Here is a 17146-nt window from a genome sequence, read left to right as displayed (position 1 = left end):
AAGAAAGATTTTGATGAAAGAAAGGCTAAGAAGTGAGAGATGAGCAGTGTGAGGGAGAGGTGGTGGTGATGGACTCTTGTTGGTGTGACACAGTGAAAGGCCAGGCCAAACACAGAGCAGTCTCCTCCCCTCTCTGGTCTGGCCTATATTAACTTTTCATGGAGCTCCACCTCACAAATAGAGGTACATAGAGCAGGATAACGCACTGCCAAGGCTCAGAGAACACAATCAGCACTGCACTTACGTTTTTTGCTGGGACTAACTTTTTGGATGCAGGAATAATTCTCTTGAGTGGAATAATAACTTTTGTTTATGATGGCATTTTATTCATCAGAGGAGAATTTCAACCTTGGTAAGTGACAAGACTATATATTATGTATTATAGTCAAGTAAACATGAATATGAATGATGTTTGAGGGGGTTTCCCCCCAGCTTTTGCTTGGAATTACTAAAAAAAGTTAAATGTCTAGGTGGGTGATGGATCTTGTGTAACAAAGGAAATGACTTGTCCTGCAAAAGTTTGTGCAGCAGGTCAACACCTGATATCCTTGGCCTTAAAATCAAAACTTTTTGATTGCAAATGTTTTGGTTCACTGATTCTGGCCAAGTGTCCTTGGTGCACAGCAAAAATTGATGTCTCTTAGTCAGATGTGCTTAGGACTCGATGTCAACTGTTTGTCTCATGATGTAACAAGATAGGCCAGCAGAACAGACAGGAGTGATGCTGGTGGGGACACAATGTTAATGCTTAAAGGAAAATTGTTTTATGTCATACCCAAAACAATCCAGTAAGAGACGGGATTGTCTTGTGTAAGTCAGAAATTATGACATACAGCCTTCATCATGCACCTACTGCACGATCGGGTCAAAGGGCGCTCACGGGGCAGGAGATCCTGGTAATCTGATTCTCAATAATCATTATGGCTTTTATCGCACACTCAGATAGTCTTGTGAAAATTGGCCCAATGTCATTAGAAATTAATCATGTTGAATCATGTCAGAACATCCCGACTCTGGTTTTTGTGTCATCAGAAATAAATCTTACAGAAGTGACAAGCTGCTGTGGACCTCTGACACACCAAATAAAGACATAAAACAAACAGTATGTTAAATTACAGAAGCATTTACAACAAAACTTTACTGAGAAATATAAACAATATATATCTGAACGATTTTAAGCAACCCTTATGTTGCATCGTGCACAATGCAAGGGTATTACTATAAAATGAAGTGTGTTGAATTCATGGCCCTTCTAGGTTTCTGAAGAAAATCAACCCTTAACAGCCTTACATGACTTTGGCCTACGTCTTATGAAACGTCCTTTTCAAATATCTTGCATCTAAAAAGGTTGCTATAAACATTTTAGCGTCTCCTGTTACCATCGGGACAGACGTGCTCCATTCTGGTCGCAGCACATTCGGCAGGCATGCTGTTTCTCCATCCCTTAGCCCATCCCAACCTGTAGGAGGCATCTGCATTCTCAAACACATGGATCCTCACATGGTGTGCCTGTGGATGCTGATGCAGGCTGCTGCGGCTGTGACGCTGCCTGTAAGCCCGCCCGCCCCCTCTGCTCATCCATTCACAGCATCCATGTGTCTGGACTAGGCGGTTCAGGACACCAGCCACATTCTGAATGAAATATGAACACAGATTAGTTCCTTCATTTGTATCTTGTTTTAATCCTTTTTTGCGCAGGGTGCGTAAAGGGGACCACAAGAAGATGAATTTGCACAGCTCATCTCTATGCCAAATGGAATCTCTAAATCCGCAAACTGCAATGAGCGACCCGGCCAGAGGATTTTCTCACTAACAGAACAAGCCTAATGCAATCTAATCTAAAAACAGCATTAATTCATTTCAAAAACAAAAACAAAGAGCTTATTCTCTGGAGCAATGCTGAAAACAGCTTAAAGGCTGAAAACAAGTCAACAGTATGTTATAACAAATGGTTTAACAAATTGCATAACCAAAACAAATGAGAGTGAAAGGCTTTTCTATAGTGTGTATTTATGTTTTAAAATGGTAGGAATTTCAATTAAATATATTGACAAATGCCATTTCTGCCTGCAGCTTTTTTTTTTAAAAAAAATTGCATTACCAGGACCTTCTTTCTTTTTATGATCTTCTGTCTTTTTTTTATCTATTTCTACACATAAGAAGCTCTTTGTAACTTTTTCATTTTGCTTCATTGTTCCTGACATTGACCATAAAATACACATCATGTTTATTTGTGTGTGTGTGTGTGTGTGTGTGTGTGTGTGTGTGTGTGTGTGTGTGTGTGTGTGTGTGTGTGTGTGTGTGTGTGTGTGTGTGTGTGTGTGTGTGTGTGTGTGTGTGTGTGTGTGTGTGTCTAAAATTAACCGATTAACAAAGACAGTCGATTTCCCTGTTTTGCATTTATTGCATCCATGAACCTGCAACCATCATAGATTATTTTTAATCTACAGCTGTGGCGTGATCTCCAAAATTAATTTACGTTTTGAATGACTTCTGCTGCATTCACGTACTGCTTGAAACTCCGAGTTTTCACGCCTTTCTGCGTCTGATAGAGTTTTAACAGTACAAGGAACCCGTGAAAATGTGCTGCGAAATTTTGCGTCAAATTAGGAGGGTTTAGTTTGCATTTTATGTTACTAATATCGGTTATATAATACTGAAAATACAGTAAGCATTAATGGAAGCCTTATGGAATATGTCAAAGGAATACTTGTATTTCCTGGACTACAAAAAAAAAGAACAAAATATTGAATTTAATAAAAAAAAAAGAGCAGCGTAGTTTGCAGTGTTCCATGGTAAATAAGCCCACCTTTTTTAACATATGAGAAATAAATATTTACAAATTTATTTGGATGATTTTTGTTATTTCAATTATTATTTTTTATTTATTGTGACATGTTCTAATTCAGTTCGGTGTGATTAAGCAATCTAAAATAAATGGTTTGACGTAGCTTCAGCGTTCTCTCGCTGTAGTAGGAACAATTCCGATAGTCATTGAATGTAGCATTCTGACGTGACCGTTTCCTTTCATAGCCAGCATAATGGCGATTGCAGTAGATCCGCAGAGGTCGGGGAGCGAAGCGCAGTCAAACCTCGTCTGGGTTTGATTTACACAATAACCTAACTAATGCGACGAATAAGGACTGTAAGTAATTTCACACACATTGATTATCGTCATTATTGCTTACGAATGATGTAATTTCACTGCCGTTTTATGCTCGTTTTGAGCCTTTTAGCCGCCGTCGGCTTTGTGTAGTGTAGCGCCGAGAGAGCTATACCACGTAGTCAAAACCCTCCGCCAACAGGGACTCCTTTGTTCGCGCGATTGCCGGGTTTCTGTTTAACCTTTATACTTGACATTTATTAAATACACGATGTCTAGACTTTAACGTGTTATTTTTATAATGTATTTTATGTGTGTGCCACTGGCTGTGTTTGTGATAAAATTGATACCGAGTCGACAGCCGCTGTGCGAGCGGCTTGTCTCTTTGCTTGTCGGTTTTTTTCCGCCAGGGTTTCACTCGAAAAGGCCAAAACGAGCGGTATAAGCTCGGCATAAAATATGTCATCTGTCATTGATGTGCTGTTTTCCTACGTTGTCGTACATTTTATTATTCTGACTTGTATTTTCTCTGGAATTAATCGATGTCCAGAAACCGGACTAGCAAGCGCTTCTACCGGTTAGGGGCGGGGCAAATGTCTCTAGGACACGGGGTTAAAGCGAAAGCGGTTTTGGTGTCCCTAATGACATGTTAACGTACAAAAGGGGACGTTTGATTACGTTTTGTAGGAAATTTACACGAACACCCATTTTCTAGTTTCTTTGTATTCTAATCAGTATTTTGTTTTTCTCTTTTCAGGTTATATCCAAGTAAAATGGAGGATAGCTTTGATTGTGATTGTGGTGAGCTTGAGCCACCTGATCATTGAGGGTGAAAGATTTTTTTGAACAAGATTCATTTCAAATTTATAGATCAGGTGAAGAAATTTAAGAAAAAGAATATTTGTGCAATAAGGCACATTTCATATGAAGCTACTCAGGACCAGTCGTACACTGAATGTATTTGCACTGTGAGGATGTGACTACATCTTTCTAGTTTAACCTAATCCCAGTGCTTTTTTTTTTTACTCCCTTCCAATTGGCCTGGAATTTTCATTCCAATATAGTTTATAAACACTAGTTTACTTGGAGCTGTTAAAATAATTTGTTATATTAAATATTTTTCCTACTGAACATGGAGGGAACGTATGATTTCACATTAGTGCCCCACATCTGACATTGACGGCTAACCAGGGGGACTGGGTAGTCATCTGTACAGGGGTTAGTTGGATCATCCTTTGAAGGAAAGGGGGAATTTTTTTTAACAAATTCCTCTTTAGGTGTTAAAGTTGGGCTTGTAAAAGGCCTGAAAATAAACTTGAAAATAGCTTAAAGCCTAAAAAACATCATCATGGCAGAAAAGTTTGAGTCATTGATGAATATCCATGGCTTTGACCTGGGATCTCGCTACATGGACTTGAAGCCTCTGGGCTATGGAGGAAACGGCCTGGTGTTTTCAGCGGTCGACACTGACTGTGACAAGCGTGTAGCTGTGAAGAAAATTATCTTGACTGATCCCCAGAGTGTCAAGCATGCCCTGCGGGAAATCAAGATAATTCGACGACTTGATCACGACAACATTGTCAAGGTAGGAGCTTCTGGTGGTTTATCAAACAAAATGAGTTGACTTACTTTTTACTTTGAACATTTGCTGTAATGTCTGGTGTTGACTTTTTCAGGTGTTTGAGACCCTAGGCCCCTGTGGTCGCAGGCTAACAGAAGATGTGGCATCGCTGACAGAGGTAAACTCTGTCTACATTGTACAGGAGTACATGGAGACAGACCTCTGTCAGCTGCTGGAGCGAGGCCCTATGTCTGAAGGCCACGCCAGGCTCTTCATGTACCAACTCCTAAGGGGCCTAAAGTACATCCACTCTGCCAATGTGCTGCACCGTGACCTCAAGCCTGCCAACCTGTTTGTTAACACAGAGGACCTAGTACTTAAGATTGGGGACTTTGGGTTGGCCCGCATCATGGATCCTCACTACTCTCACAAGGTAGGGCTATTACTTAAGCTACTGCTGTTGCAGTTATGTTATTGAGTTTAAGAATTTAAATATTTATAAGGTTTTGTGATTGCTCATAATGTTGTATATTCCGTTGTTCCAGATTTTGTGCTCTGAGGCAAGTGTTTTGTTACACTGACATGAGATGTTTATTGCCCGGTAATGTGGTGCTCTCCTGGGTGATGCAGTTTTTCAATGCAGGAAGTAAACAAGACAGGATGTGGTTCCTTCATGTAACGCCTCTGTTTCCGTTCTCAGGAGGAATATGACTGGAAAACCAAACCCGGATAACTTTTTTTGTTGTTTTATGAGTTTATTAGTGATGTTGCTTAACATTGAGGAAGATTAGATATATTCTTTGCATTAGGATGAAAAAATTAATTGGTTCATGATTACAACAGAACCAGTTCAGTATGGGTTTTTACATGCTGTTAATGCAGACAATGACGTTTTTGATCAAAGCCTGTTTTATGGGCATGCAGCAAAGAAATATATAATAGTTGGTTCATTTTTCAATTACCTTTTTACTTATTGATTTGCAAAATCTAGAAATTAGTTAGAACCTGAGGATCAAAAGCCACACGTGGACAACCAAATGTTGAAGGGATTCATGTTTTTAAATAGTTTTCTTGAGCCAGTATGTGCTAAAACGACCCTTTACATAGTTAACGAAATGTCATTCAGATCCCTACCGCCCTTTGTGGCTGACAACTTCAGTGTTAGTTTAATTTAGTGAGGAACTGCTCCTGTAGACACTAATGAAGGCTGAGGAGACATTTCAGCTGTTTAAGGATTTTAAAAAGAGGGACTCACAGCGAGGAGATAATTTTGTTTTCGGTTTAACATCAGATAAATAATAATGGACACTTGAGGGTGCTAAAAACAAGCAAGACTGCCAAGTGTGCCATTAAAGTGGCAGTGTGTATTTTCCCAGGCAATAGGGCAGGGGCGGGGAACCCTGGTCCATCGAGGGCCGCTATCCAGCATATTTTAGTTTCAACCCTGCATCATCACACCTGATTTCAATCAGCAGGTGATTAACAGGCTTTAGCAGAGTCTGATGAGCTGCAGAACAGGTGAACCAACCACTGTATCAGAAGTGTTGAAGCAAAGACATGCAGGATACCGGCCCTCGAGGACCAGGGTTCCCCACCCCTGCCATAGGGGAAGTACATAACTTGAATCATTGCAAGCAAGCAGTATTTTTGTGTTCAAGTAAGACCTTACCAACAGGTGGCCTTTAGGGTCAAAAATCCCTGGGAGTTAAACCTCCAGCAACATCACAAGACTCAGACTCCGTTTCACCACTGGCAGCAAGTTAAGAGGGAGCTGTGTAAAACAACAATGTTTATTAATGGTAACAATTTTGTAACAGTTTGTCATAAATTAGTAGATGCTTTTTGTCCTCATGGACTTCCATAGAAGGAAACATGGCATCTAATATGGTGTTGCCCAGAGACTGAGGCCTAGTCTACAGGTAGCCGGGTTTCTTTAAAAACGAATATCCACCCCTCCAAAAACTTGCATCCACACCACCTCGTTTAAAAAAAAACTCTGTCCACACGTACCCGGATAAATACGTTGTTAAGGACATGCCAAACCTGTAGGCGGCAGTACTTCCCCCGTTCTTAACCTCGTCCTTCGTCTGTGGTCTTCCGCAAGGAGCAGTAATTCCGCTTGCAAAAACAAACGAGCAAAAAGCGCTTGGACAATTGAAAAAGCGAGCGCAGCTCTGAGGGCATCCATGCTGTCGGCTAGTGTAAACACAGGTCGCACACGTGATGTCAGCATTTTTTTGTCGCGGAAAGTGACGTTGCGGACCTTAAAACTCCGGTTTTGTCTGTCCACACGCAGACACCCAAAACGGAGAAAACGCAGATCTTCACTTTGGCCGGAGTTTTTAAAAAGATCCGTTTTCGTGTGAAAAAACTCCGTTTTCGTGTGGATGACAGGCCAAAACGTAGAAAAATATCTACGTTTTGGCAGATCTCCGGCTACGTGTGGACAGGGCCTTAGACTCACTCTCATGTATTTTAAAACAGACTTTAATGGTTATATGTTATGAAGCTGCCATTATTTTTAAACAACTGGGCGTCATTTAATTCATTTTAAACAAACTTTCGATGGGTATTTCCAGATATTAATGGTAAAAACTACACATTGTCACTTTAAATCCACACAAATAAAAGCTGTATGTTTTTAGTTTTTTGCTAAATAGTTTAATCACACCAGCTTTCCCAGTTAAAATTGGAGTTTTATTGTTCTCTGCCCAAAATGGAGCAAGGTGATCGTTTTATAAAAGGGGGAGGAAATTCCAGCTAACGGCCATATGGTGGTGTGATGTGAGAAAATCTAGGTTGAACAGTCTAGCCATGTCGCTCTCTGTGGTTGTTGAATCTTTAAGCACAGAGGCAGTCAGATGCTTTCACGTGTCTCAGATTAGTCATCAGAGGGTCTAAAATGAGCTCACGTGGTGTGTTCCCTTTGGCTGGTACAGCTTCATGTATGACCAGGATAAACCAGCCTGGTCACTTTCAGTTCAGGTGGTTATGAGTCATTTACTTGCTGGAGACGGTATGTCACTGTGCAGTAGTTAAGAGGAAGGTAAAGGCTCACAGTTGCCAGGAAGAAGTGAGTTTCTCAAACAGTTCAGTGACTGCAGTCAGTCACACCCGCTCTTTTGCTGGATTTGCCATGTAGGCGTTTTCCCTTTTGTATAAGCAGTTTTCCCTAATGAGAAACATGCAGGCGGGGGGGTTTCTAAAGCTGCTTGTTGGCGGTTAGGTCTTTTTTTTGTTTGACTGCTGTATCAGACTAGTGCTGACTTTTGCCAAGTTGCAAGCTTTAGTTGTGCTGTCAATGTTTTTTCTGTAGCTTGTTTGAAACTTTCTTATGAACAATACAGATTGGATTTTTGTCTGCCCATTCATTCACAACAGCATTGGGTTAGTGTATCCCACAGAAAAAGTGTAGCAGGAGAAGTTGTTGTGTTTAAGTGTGCCTGCGTTAGCCGATGGTTAGCCTACATGTGTGTGTGTGTGTGTAGCCTATGTGTGTGTTGTGTGCATGTCGTGGTTGAAGGAAAGAAACAATGAATTAAAAACGTACACATTCTGTAACTTACCAGAATGAAAATACTTCAGTAGGTGGTGTTTGGTCACCTTACATCTAGGGTTGCAGGGATTAACCGGTTTGACTATTAACCCCAGTTAACCCCCATAAAAATGTCTTCAACGCCGCCTATATAATAAAAAAAGTGAAACTGAGTGTGTGCACGCAGTAGAAGCAGAACCAGTGACAACTACCATTGGGACTGTTCCATTTCCTCCTAGGAAGTGGTTGAAGTCTCCTGTGTGGGAATATGTGTATTATATCTTAAATATTCCCACACAGGAGACCAACTGCTTCCTAGGAGGAATTGGAGCAGTCCCGATGGTTGTTGTCACTGGTTCTGCTTCTGCTGCATGTGAGCGTTCAGTTTAACTTTTGTTTTTGTCTGTGCAGGTCCCGCTATTATCTTTTTTATACGCGGTGTTGGATACGACCTTACAGTGGGTTAATCAGGGCTAATAATCAAACCAGTTAATCCCTGCAACCCTACTTACAGCTGCGAACCAACGAGACTTTGTTGTGCTAGATACTTGGTCTCGTGGCTGTGTGAACTTTAAGGCTGTCCTATATGTTGGCCCAGGCTCAAGAATGACAACAATTCCTGTGCACTCATTCACCTCCTCCAGCCCAGTCACCCCTCCTTTTCCCAGCCATTGCTTTGTCTCGTTGGGGGGTGGGGGGCGCTCCACTTCATTTCCAGTTGTGGTTTGCCTTCCAACATGAGACTTCTGTAGATCCAACAATACCAGCATTGGTTCTGTTTTAGAAAGCTGACTTTGAAGGCTACTTTTGAGCTGCTATAGCATGGTGGTTAGTTCAGGAGACTTCCATTAAAATTGAGTTGCAGAAGTCTTGGTTATTAAGATCATGTGTTTGCTGAAGGCATGGTGTAACCCTCAGTAATTTGAGATGCTGGAAGTGTTCAGTGATCTTATAAAGAGAGTTCAGAGGTCGTTTCTGCCGCACAGGCTTCCTGAAACTCCAAACCACAAGTGCAGAAACACCCAAACACACATATTTGACCTAGTTGTTATGCCAACAACAGGTTTGTGTAGCACTAGACAGCAGGGCTGAGGGGAAAATGCTTTGGAAGTTGACTCTTGGTGGATTTCAGTGAGAGGATTTCACTTATTTTCCAACATTTTAAAAGCCATTGAGGTGTTGCATTCTAAAGTGTTTTCATTTTCACCTGCAATAATTAAAAACATGAATTGTATAACGTTTAAACAAATGGTTTGTTGAATAGGCAGAGGTAGGACTAGAGTGCTGTTAACACAGCTGTTCCCATTTAAGTCCAAGTGTCTCACGTGGTTCGGCTCAGGGCTAAACTACAGTCTTCTCAGATCAAAAAGAACCTGAATTAAGTTCAAATCAAATCAATGGTTTTAGTTTTCAGTCTGAAGTCTGTTGTTGTAAATGGAAGTCCATGTGATCATTTTTACTTTTTCAGCTTCATTTATGAGCATGTGGCAAGGCCAGCTTCAGGAAGCCGAGACTGACTCCGTCTGACACCATTTGAGTCATAAAAGTCAGCCTGTTGAGATCTAGGTCTGCTGGTTGAGTCATTCACTAACTATTGCAGTGTAATGGTTAATGCTTAGTTGGCTTGGGGTTATCTTGTTTTTGTGAGAAGCTCACCTAGCAATCACTAAAAGAGGCATATGTTCACCTATTGTGTTTTACGTCTTTAGCCAGTAGAGAAACTTTAATCTGCTTGTTGGAGTTCAGAGTCCACTAGACACTGAATTGTCCTTATGCAATGACACAACTAACCTACATCCTTTTGTGATAAGCTGGTTGCATGCATTTTCCTACCATAACCACAGCTACACAGGTCAGCTTTAACAGCAGTTTCTTAGAACGGGTGCTGGGCAGGTCATTATGTGTTCCTGTCCATGCAGAAAACCACATTCCTATTTGGACTGACCTCTTTTACAAGCTGCTCTTAGACAAAAGGATTAAGCTAGTTACCTGGAGCAGGGCTAATGTCTGAGCTCCATGCTGCATTCCATTTATAGGCCCATATAAACAAGGACTTTCAGAGGACTGATACATCTCGGGATAGTGTGACATCAAATATCTGCAGCTAAATTAGGGAAGAAATAGGAGCCCTGCCACTTCTGCATGTTGGGTTAAAGGGGGGCAGCAATGGTGTTGTGTTTTTACCACCCCCCTCCCCCTAAATACACACACAGGCAGAGCTGGAGGCAGGTCAGTTTCTTTTGTGTTCAGTGTCCTGTAACTGGTCAGGGGACTGTATGAGAGTGGAGAGCAGGTTTGTATCACTGGTGTGGTGGTGGGGGATTATCCCGCTCCCTCAGATTGCTGACATGGCCTGCACGTGCCCAATCACTCCCTTTCTAGTCCCCTTTTACCCTCTGAGCTCTGACTTTCTGCTAAGTTGTGTACGTGACCAGCACAAAGAAAATCTGTCAACGAGGTAACCTAGAGTTTTGGAGTTCAGCACCGATAAGAGTCTGGTTCATATTTGGTAAAGGGTAGTTTAGGTTTGTGAATGTTCTCTGGTGTTTTCAGTAAAGCTGAAGCAGAAAGAGTTCAGAACATTATCAGCTTCATCTTTGTTAGGTTTGTTCTGTTTTTCTTTTTTTTTTTTTTTTTTGTGGTTCTTCGTTATACACAAAGCAAAAGAAGCGTTACCTTTGCCTACATGTTTTGACGTCTACTGCTGCCTTCGTCAGAGCAACCGCCATTGTTGATGTCAGCGCTGTCGTTGGTGGCAACAAACGGGAATGACGCCACGAACACCGGCGGTTGCTCTGACGAAGGCAGCAGTAGACGTCGAAACATGTCGGCAAAGGTAAAAAGCTTTTTTTTGCTTAGTGTATAATGAAGAACCACAAAAAATTATTAATCAACTTCACTAACGGGGGTTGTGCTAGTGGCTAGTCAGTGGGACCAGAAATGAAGAGTTCTGCCACCTTAAAACGACCCCTCCTTCATTCAGATGGTTAAACAGCAATTTCATTTACTTACTTTGTCATCACTAACTCTGACCTGTAATACGTAACATTTTGTTTTGCTGTGCTTTTCACACCAACCATGCCATCTGGTCTTCGATAACCATAGGCTTCTATGTAAAGAACTATCTAATTGCAAAGTGGTGGTGGAAAACAGCAGACACGTTAACCACTACACGGTTTTAGGGACCCGAGTTGTTTTAAGACGACAGAAATTCACTTTGGTCTTGGCCCCAATCCGCCTAGCTGTTAGCTCGACTCCCCTGCGAGAGCTTCAGCCTGATGCTTCAAACTAGATCATATTTGGAGCTTTTTAAGCTGCAGAAGACTGACTGCTGATAATTAACTCTGCTTAAAAAAACTGAACGATCTTATTGTTGTGTTGAAAACCGGGTAATTAGTGGGGGAAATGGTCATCACCATTGCTGCTTGAGGCCCACAGCAGACTTATGACTTTAATCACTGAGTGGTTGCTGAGAAACCAAAGATAGTGTAATATGTCTGAATCACACTGTTCTTTTAACAAAGGCTCGTATGTTTCTTGTCTCCTGCTGACACAGGGCCATCTCTCTGAAGGTCTCGTCACAAAGTGGTACCGATCTCCACGGCTGCTGCTGTCTCCTAACAACTACACCAAAGCTATCGACATGTGGGCGGCTGGATGCATCTTTTCTGAAATGCTCACTGGGAAAACACTCTTTGCAGGTAAATGTTGACTTGGATTCATGTGTTAGCATCCAGTCTTCAAACTTATAGAAGAACAGTGTTTTTAAAGCTGTTTGTGTAAGTCAGAGGTAAATTTGTAGCACTGGTCTGAGGCGTGTGTTTGTCTTGCCTGCTTAAATCTGTTTAGGTGAGATGGTAGATAGATGAAGCACAGTTTTGCTTTCACTATTCTTAGTGCTCACTTTTTCAAATCTAGCAGAAGCTAGGTAAACCCTCCCTGAGCTGGGCACGAGGCATATTTACTCCCATGATCTGCCACTTTTAGACTTTCTAAACCCTCTCAGTCATGAATGTTGTGTAACCTTTCTAAGAAACGACCCAACGTCTGGTGTTTCAGGAGCACATGAGCTTGAGCAAATGCAGCTGATCCTGGAATCCATCCCTGTTCTGAGAGAGGAGGATCGGCAAGAGCTCCACAGCGTCATCCCTGTCTTCATTCGCAGTGACATGTCAAAGCCTCACACTCCGCTGGCCAAGCTGTTGCCTGACATTAGTCCACAGGGTGAGCTCAACATTATATATTCAAAAGAACTTTCAGAGTTGGGGGTAAGGTGGTCTGGTGAGATCCTTCATGCATCAGATCCTCTGTTTTCCTCTAAACAATTGCATTTTCCTCTTTTGCAGCCCTGGATTTTCTGGAGAAGATCCTCACCTTTAACCCCATGGATCGCCTGACTGCAGAGGAGGCCCTGGCCCACCCCTATATGGCTGACTACTCCTTCCCCTTGGATGAGCCCGTCTCTCTGCACCCCTTTCACATTGAGGATGAAGTAGATGATATCCTGCTCATGGATCAGAGCCAGAGCCACACCTGGGAACAGTATGTCTGACCATTTCATACGAACCACATAGAAATATAAGATTAGCCTTTTTAAGGAAGGGAGTTGTGGGGGGTGTAACTGTTTGCTTTGCTGTCTTCAATCTAAACTTTGACCCATGAGAACATATCATTGTTTACTGTTATCAGATTTTTTTGTCATTCGATGTGTTTTGTTGACTAAATTGTCCTCCTTCCATGTTGTAACAGATACCACGAGAGCCAGTTCTCAGAGGCTGATTGGCACTTGCACAGCACCCATGACCCAGATGAAGTTCAGGTTGATCCAAGAGCTCTCTCTGATGTCACAGATGAAGAGGAAGTACAGGTATGTTTCTTTTGTCAACATGCATGTCAGGGGCCTTCAACTCCAATCTTCAAGGACTACAATGCTGCGTGTTTTACACGTTTCCTGCTTCAGCAACAGAGTCTAATGGTTTAATCACCACCTAGTCCTCACCATGTTGAGTTCTGCAGACGCTTGTTGATCACTCCTTCATTTAAATCAGGCGTGTGGTAAAATTTGAATGATGGTAGATCTCGATGAGTGGACCCGGTGGCCCCAGGTCCTTGTAAAGACTTTTAGTTGTGTGCCTTTTTTATGTTACTAATTTGAGTTGGTTGGTTGTTTACATCCAGATTGATCCACGGAAATACACCGATGGAGATCGAGAGAAGTTTATGGACGAGCCATCCTTCGATTACTCAAGTCGCCATCCATCAGAGCGATCTTGGCAGGAAGACCATCATGAGAATAAATACTGTGACGTGCAGTGTAGCCACACCTGCAACTACAAGGCTGTGTCACCCTCCTATTTGGACAACCTCATCTGGAGGGACAGTGAAGTCAACCACTACTACGAACCCAAGCTCATCATCGACCTCTCCAACTGGAAAGAGCAGCAGAGCAAGGAGAAGGCAGACCGCAAGGCCAAGAGCAAGTGTGAGAAGAATGGGCTTGTTAAAGCCCAGATTGCTCTGAAGGAGGCTGAGAAGACCCAGAGCCATGCAGAGAAGGACAGTGCACAAGAAAAACACCAGACCGAAAGACCTCAAAGTCAACAGAACCAAGGCTTTGACTTTGACTCCTTCATTGCCAGCACCATTAAACTGAGCCTGCAACCTGAGCCCTGTCAGGAGGTGACTTTGCTCAGCGAAGTAGGCCTTCTGAATGAGCTCAACTTTTCTGTCTCCCAGCTGGAGGCTCCTCGCCCCAGCTCCGTATCAAAGACCATAAGTCAGGAGAAGGAAGAGAAGTGCCTGGTAAACCTTGCCCAGTTAGGCGGAGGTGGTTTAGGGGTTGTTGCAGCAGACTGCGTTTGGCCCGCTAAGCCCTGGGAAAACTTCAGCTCCGGGGAAATAGTCGGGGAGAATGGATGTCTGATAGATGAAGCATGCTGGGACATTCGTAACGTGGACCACTTCCAGAAGGAGAGCACTTACACCAGCTACCTGGACCACCTGTTCAGCCGCAAAGAGGAGGGAGTTGCAGAGACTGTGACCAGTTCTGAGATGGAGCCCTCAGTGGTGAAAGAGCTGGATGACGGCTTCCTGGACAGTAGTGCAGAGATTGTGTTTAATATGCAGCTGGACACTCTGGCCCTGCCTGGCTTTGACAGCCCCGATGACTTGCCTCTAAAATCCATCCAGGCTTCCCTCACACCTTGCGCTGTCAAATGCTCTCCACAAATCGCTCACAAAACCTACAGCAGCATCTTCAAGCATCTTAATTAAAGTAAAATCTATATCTTCCCTCAGTGCAAAATGTAGGCAGTTTTGTTTTTATTTTGTTTTATGTTATTTTTTTATAATATGGTATGTTGTACTTGAATCATTTCATACCTTTTTTATTGTGTTTTTTTCTCTCTTGGAGTTGATTTATTATATTTAAGGAGTTTGTCATCACTCTAAGCCTTGATCACCTGGCCTTTATGGGATAGCGTCTACGCCTTCATTGCTAATCTGGCATGTCACTCGCACACCTAAGTACTGTAGATGGATTCGTGAGATGAGGTTTGGCTGTGGTTCGTTTTATTTACTGTTTTATTTTGATGTGACATGAGACGAGGTGTTGGACTAACATTGCTGTGGGCTTTTAAAGTACTTTCAAGCAGTTTTTCCTGTTTCAGAATATCTACACAAGGGGTGAAAATGGAGGGGTGTGTGGGGTCTTTATTTTTTGACTATCATTTTCCCTGAAGAAAGCTTCCTTTACCAACCCTTTCATACTGTAAATCTGACACATGATGCCAGCAGCAACCATTATCGTAGGTGTTTAAAATGTAAATGTGTTATCTACCTCAAGGTAACAGCCGTGAGAGACGCTCAAAGGCGCACTAGTGCTTTACACACATGACCATCCTCATACCATGAATTGAAGTGGTCGCCGAGAAGAATCTCTCATTTAAGGTGTTTCAGTAATCATTATTTATTTCTAGCAGATGTGCGATATTTATTTTATGAAACTGTGTTATGTCGATGTGATTATTGAAGAGTTGGACAAACTTCCATTTTCATTTCGGCGCTAAAAGGATGTGCAAGTGTTCCGCAGTTCTAAAAGAAGCTGAAGCTTTCCATTTTCCATCAATATTGTTCTTCTGGGTATCGTTCTTTTTTTTAATATAGTTGCGTTCAATCTTTAGTGGGAAAACTTGTGGTTGAAAGAAGCGCCTAAAAGTCTTAAGTTTTTTTTTAATCCAGGTGTTGAAACGGGAAAAAAAATGCGAGCATGGAGGCGACAGAAAGGTACATCAAAAGTAAAGTTAATGGCGAGTATAATGTTTGTCAGTTTTAATTGTACATCTTTTGTTAAATTTCTATGTACTTTTTTCCAGGCAAGCATGATGAATTAGGTTAAGGTGTAGCATGTAGAACACTTATGGACTTTTTTGTAATCATTGGTTCCCCCTGTTCTACAAAATATCTCCCAAAATAAAGATTACTGGCAAATATTTTTGTTATTCTCGTCTTTGCCTCAAGCCGAGCTCTCACAGTGAAACGTTGTTTTCGCTACTCGAGTTTTATTTGGACTCGAGTCTGAAGGTCCTTGTTAGAGGAAAAAGTGCTGACTGCTGTGCTGCATCATTTAATTTTCACTTTTAATGTTCAGGTTGACTAAATTACACAGTTAAAGGGTTGGGGACACGGTGTTCAATCACAGCGCTGGAGGTTTCAGAGATGGTAACCAAGGACAAATTCTTTTACACTTTTGTCAGAATAGCCAAACTTAAGATTAAAGGTATTTCAAATATAAAGGTGATGATGAAATGTGCTGTTTGGAGAAACTCAAACATGGAAAATGATTCTTCTAAGAGGAATAGGCTGAAGTCTTTTAGATTTAGTCAAATGCACAAACCTTTTGTTACAAAACAAGGGGTCACATGAAAGGCAAAGCCTGATCCACTTTTATAGCAAGTGTATTTTTATGTTTATGGAGGTTTTTGACAAAGTCGCACTTCAAATTAATCGTTTCCTTACAAAGATTGAGCCATTTTAGGAAAGCTAACACTTCACAATAAGGGTCCCTTTCTTAACGTTACTTAGTGCTTTATTAAGCATTAATAAACTAGTTATGTAAGTTAAGTTATTAACCATAGTAATGCATCACTAAGCAGACACCCCCTTGGCCCTTTGCACTAACCTTAAGTACACTTAATAGTTAATGGTAGCCTTAATAAAGGCATCCTTAAAGCACCAAGTAAGGTTAATAAATGGACCTTTATCGTAAAGTTACTAAAAACTGGTGAGATTGTTCCAGGTTGTGAAGACACGAAGGGCTGTAGTGACATTGTCAAAGGCACCCTGACACTCAGATTGGAGCTTTGTTTTGGAGATTATTTTCTTTGTACTAAAATTGTGTCCACTTTTAGAGGTCATCTTAATAAAGGGACACGTGTTTGAGTCACGATGTTGATCCCAGAGAAGAAATGGAGGTACATTCACCCCAAAGCCTTTTTCCTTCTTAGATATAAATTATATGTGTGTAAATCCCTACATCTACCTTTTTGTTCAGTGATTGTGATAACTACCTCAGTTATGCTTCTATATACATCCCACATTACACACAATCAGAACAAACTAGTCATGTTTTAAATGTTACAAGAGAAATGAAATTGTAGCACAAAGGCTGGAACTGGTTTTCTTTGTAAAATCAGCCAGAGCTGCCCTTTTCTCTGCTGTCACTTCCTGCTGGGAAAGAATTAGGCCAGCTATGCAACGATGTTCTTTTCTGGCAATGGCACAATTCACCGTCGGTGTTTTTAGCCCTCCTGAAATACTCTGGTGGAAACTAAGTCATATTATTTGAGTTTTAGAACGAGAGGGGTTGATCCTGTAAACAGTTTTCAGTCTCCTCATGTAATTTGTCCCATAATCCTTGCTGCTTTTGTTCAGAAAAATGTGTTGAACT

The 17146-nt window shown here is 41.7% G+C and overlaps 1 protein-coding gene across 1 annotated transcript; it reads left to right on the top strand.

Annotated features, from left to right (window-relative positions):
• Positions 1–4218: 4218 nt before the first annotated feature.
• On the top strand, positions 4219–15178 carry mapk6 (mitogen-activated protein kinase 6). The gene is made up of 7 exons (XM_015953540.3): positions 4219–4688; positions 4780–5097; positions 11756–11900; positions 12259–12423; positions 12546–12741; positions 12949–13066; positions 13378–15178. The coding sequence occupies exons 1-7, from the start codon at positions 4452–4454 to the stop codon at positions 14470–14472; spliced, it is 2274 nt and encodes a 757-aa protein (XP_015809026.1). The 5' UTR covers positions 4219–4451; the 3' UTR covers positions 14473–15178.
• The last annotated feature ends 1968 nt before the right edge of the window (positions 15179–17146 follow it).

Source organism: Nothobranchius furzeri, chromosome 9 (assembly GCF_043380555.1).
Source record: "Nothobranchius furzeri strain GRZ-AD chromosome 9, NfurGRZ-RIMD1, whole genome shotgun sequence".
Classification (NCBI taxonomy): Eukaryota; Metazoa; Chordata; class Actinopteri; order Cyprinodontiformes; family Nothobranchiidae; genus Nothobranchius; species Nothobranchius furzeri.
This window is presented reverse-complemented; position numbering and strand designations above follow the sequence as displayed.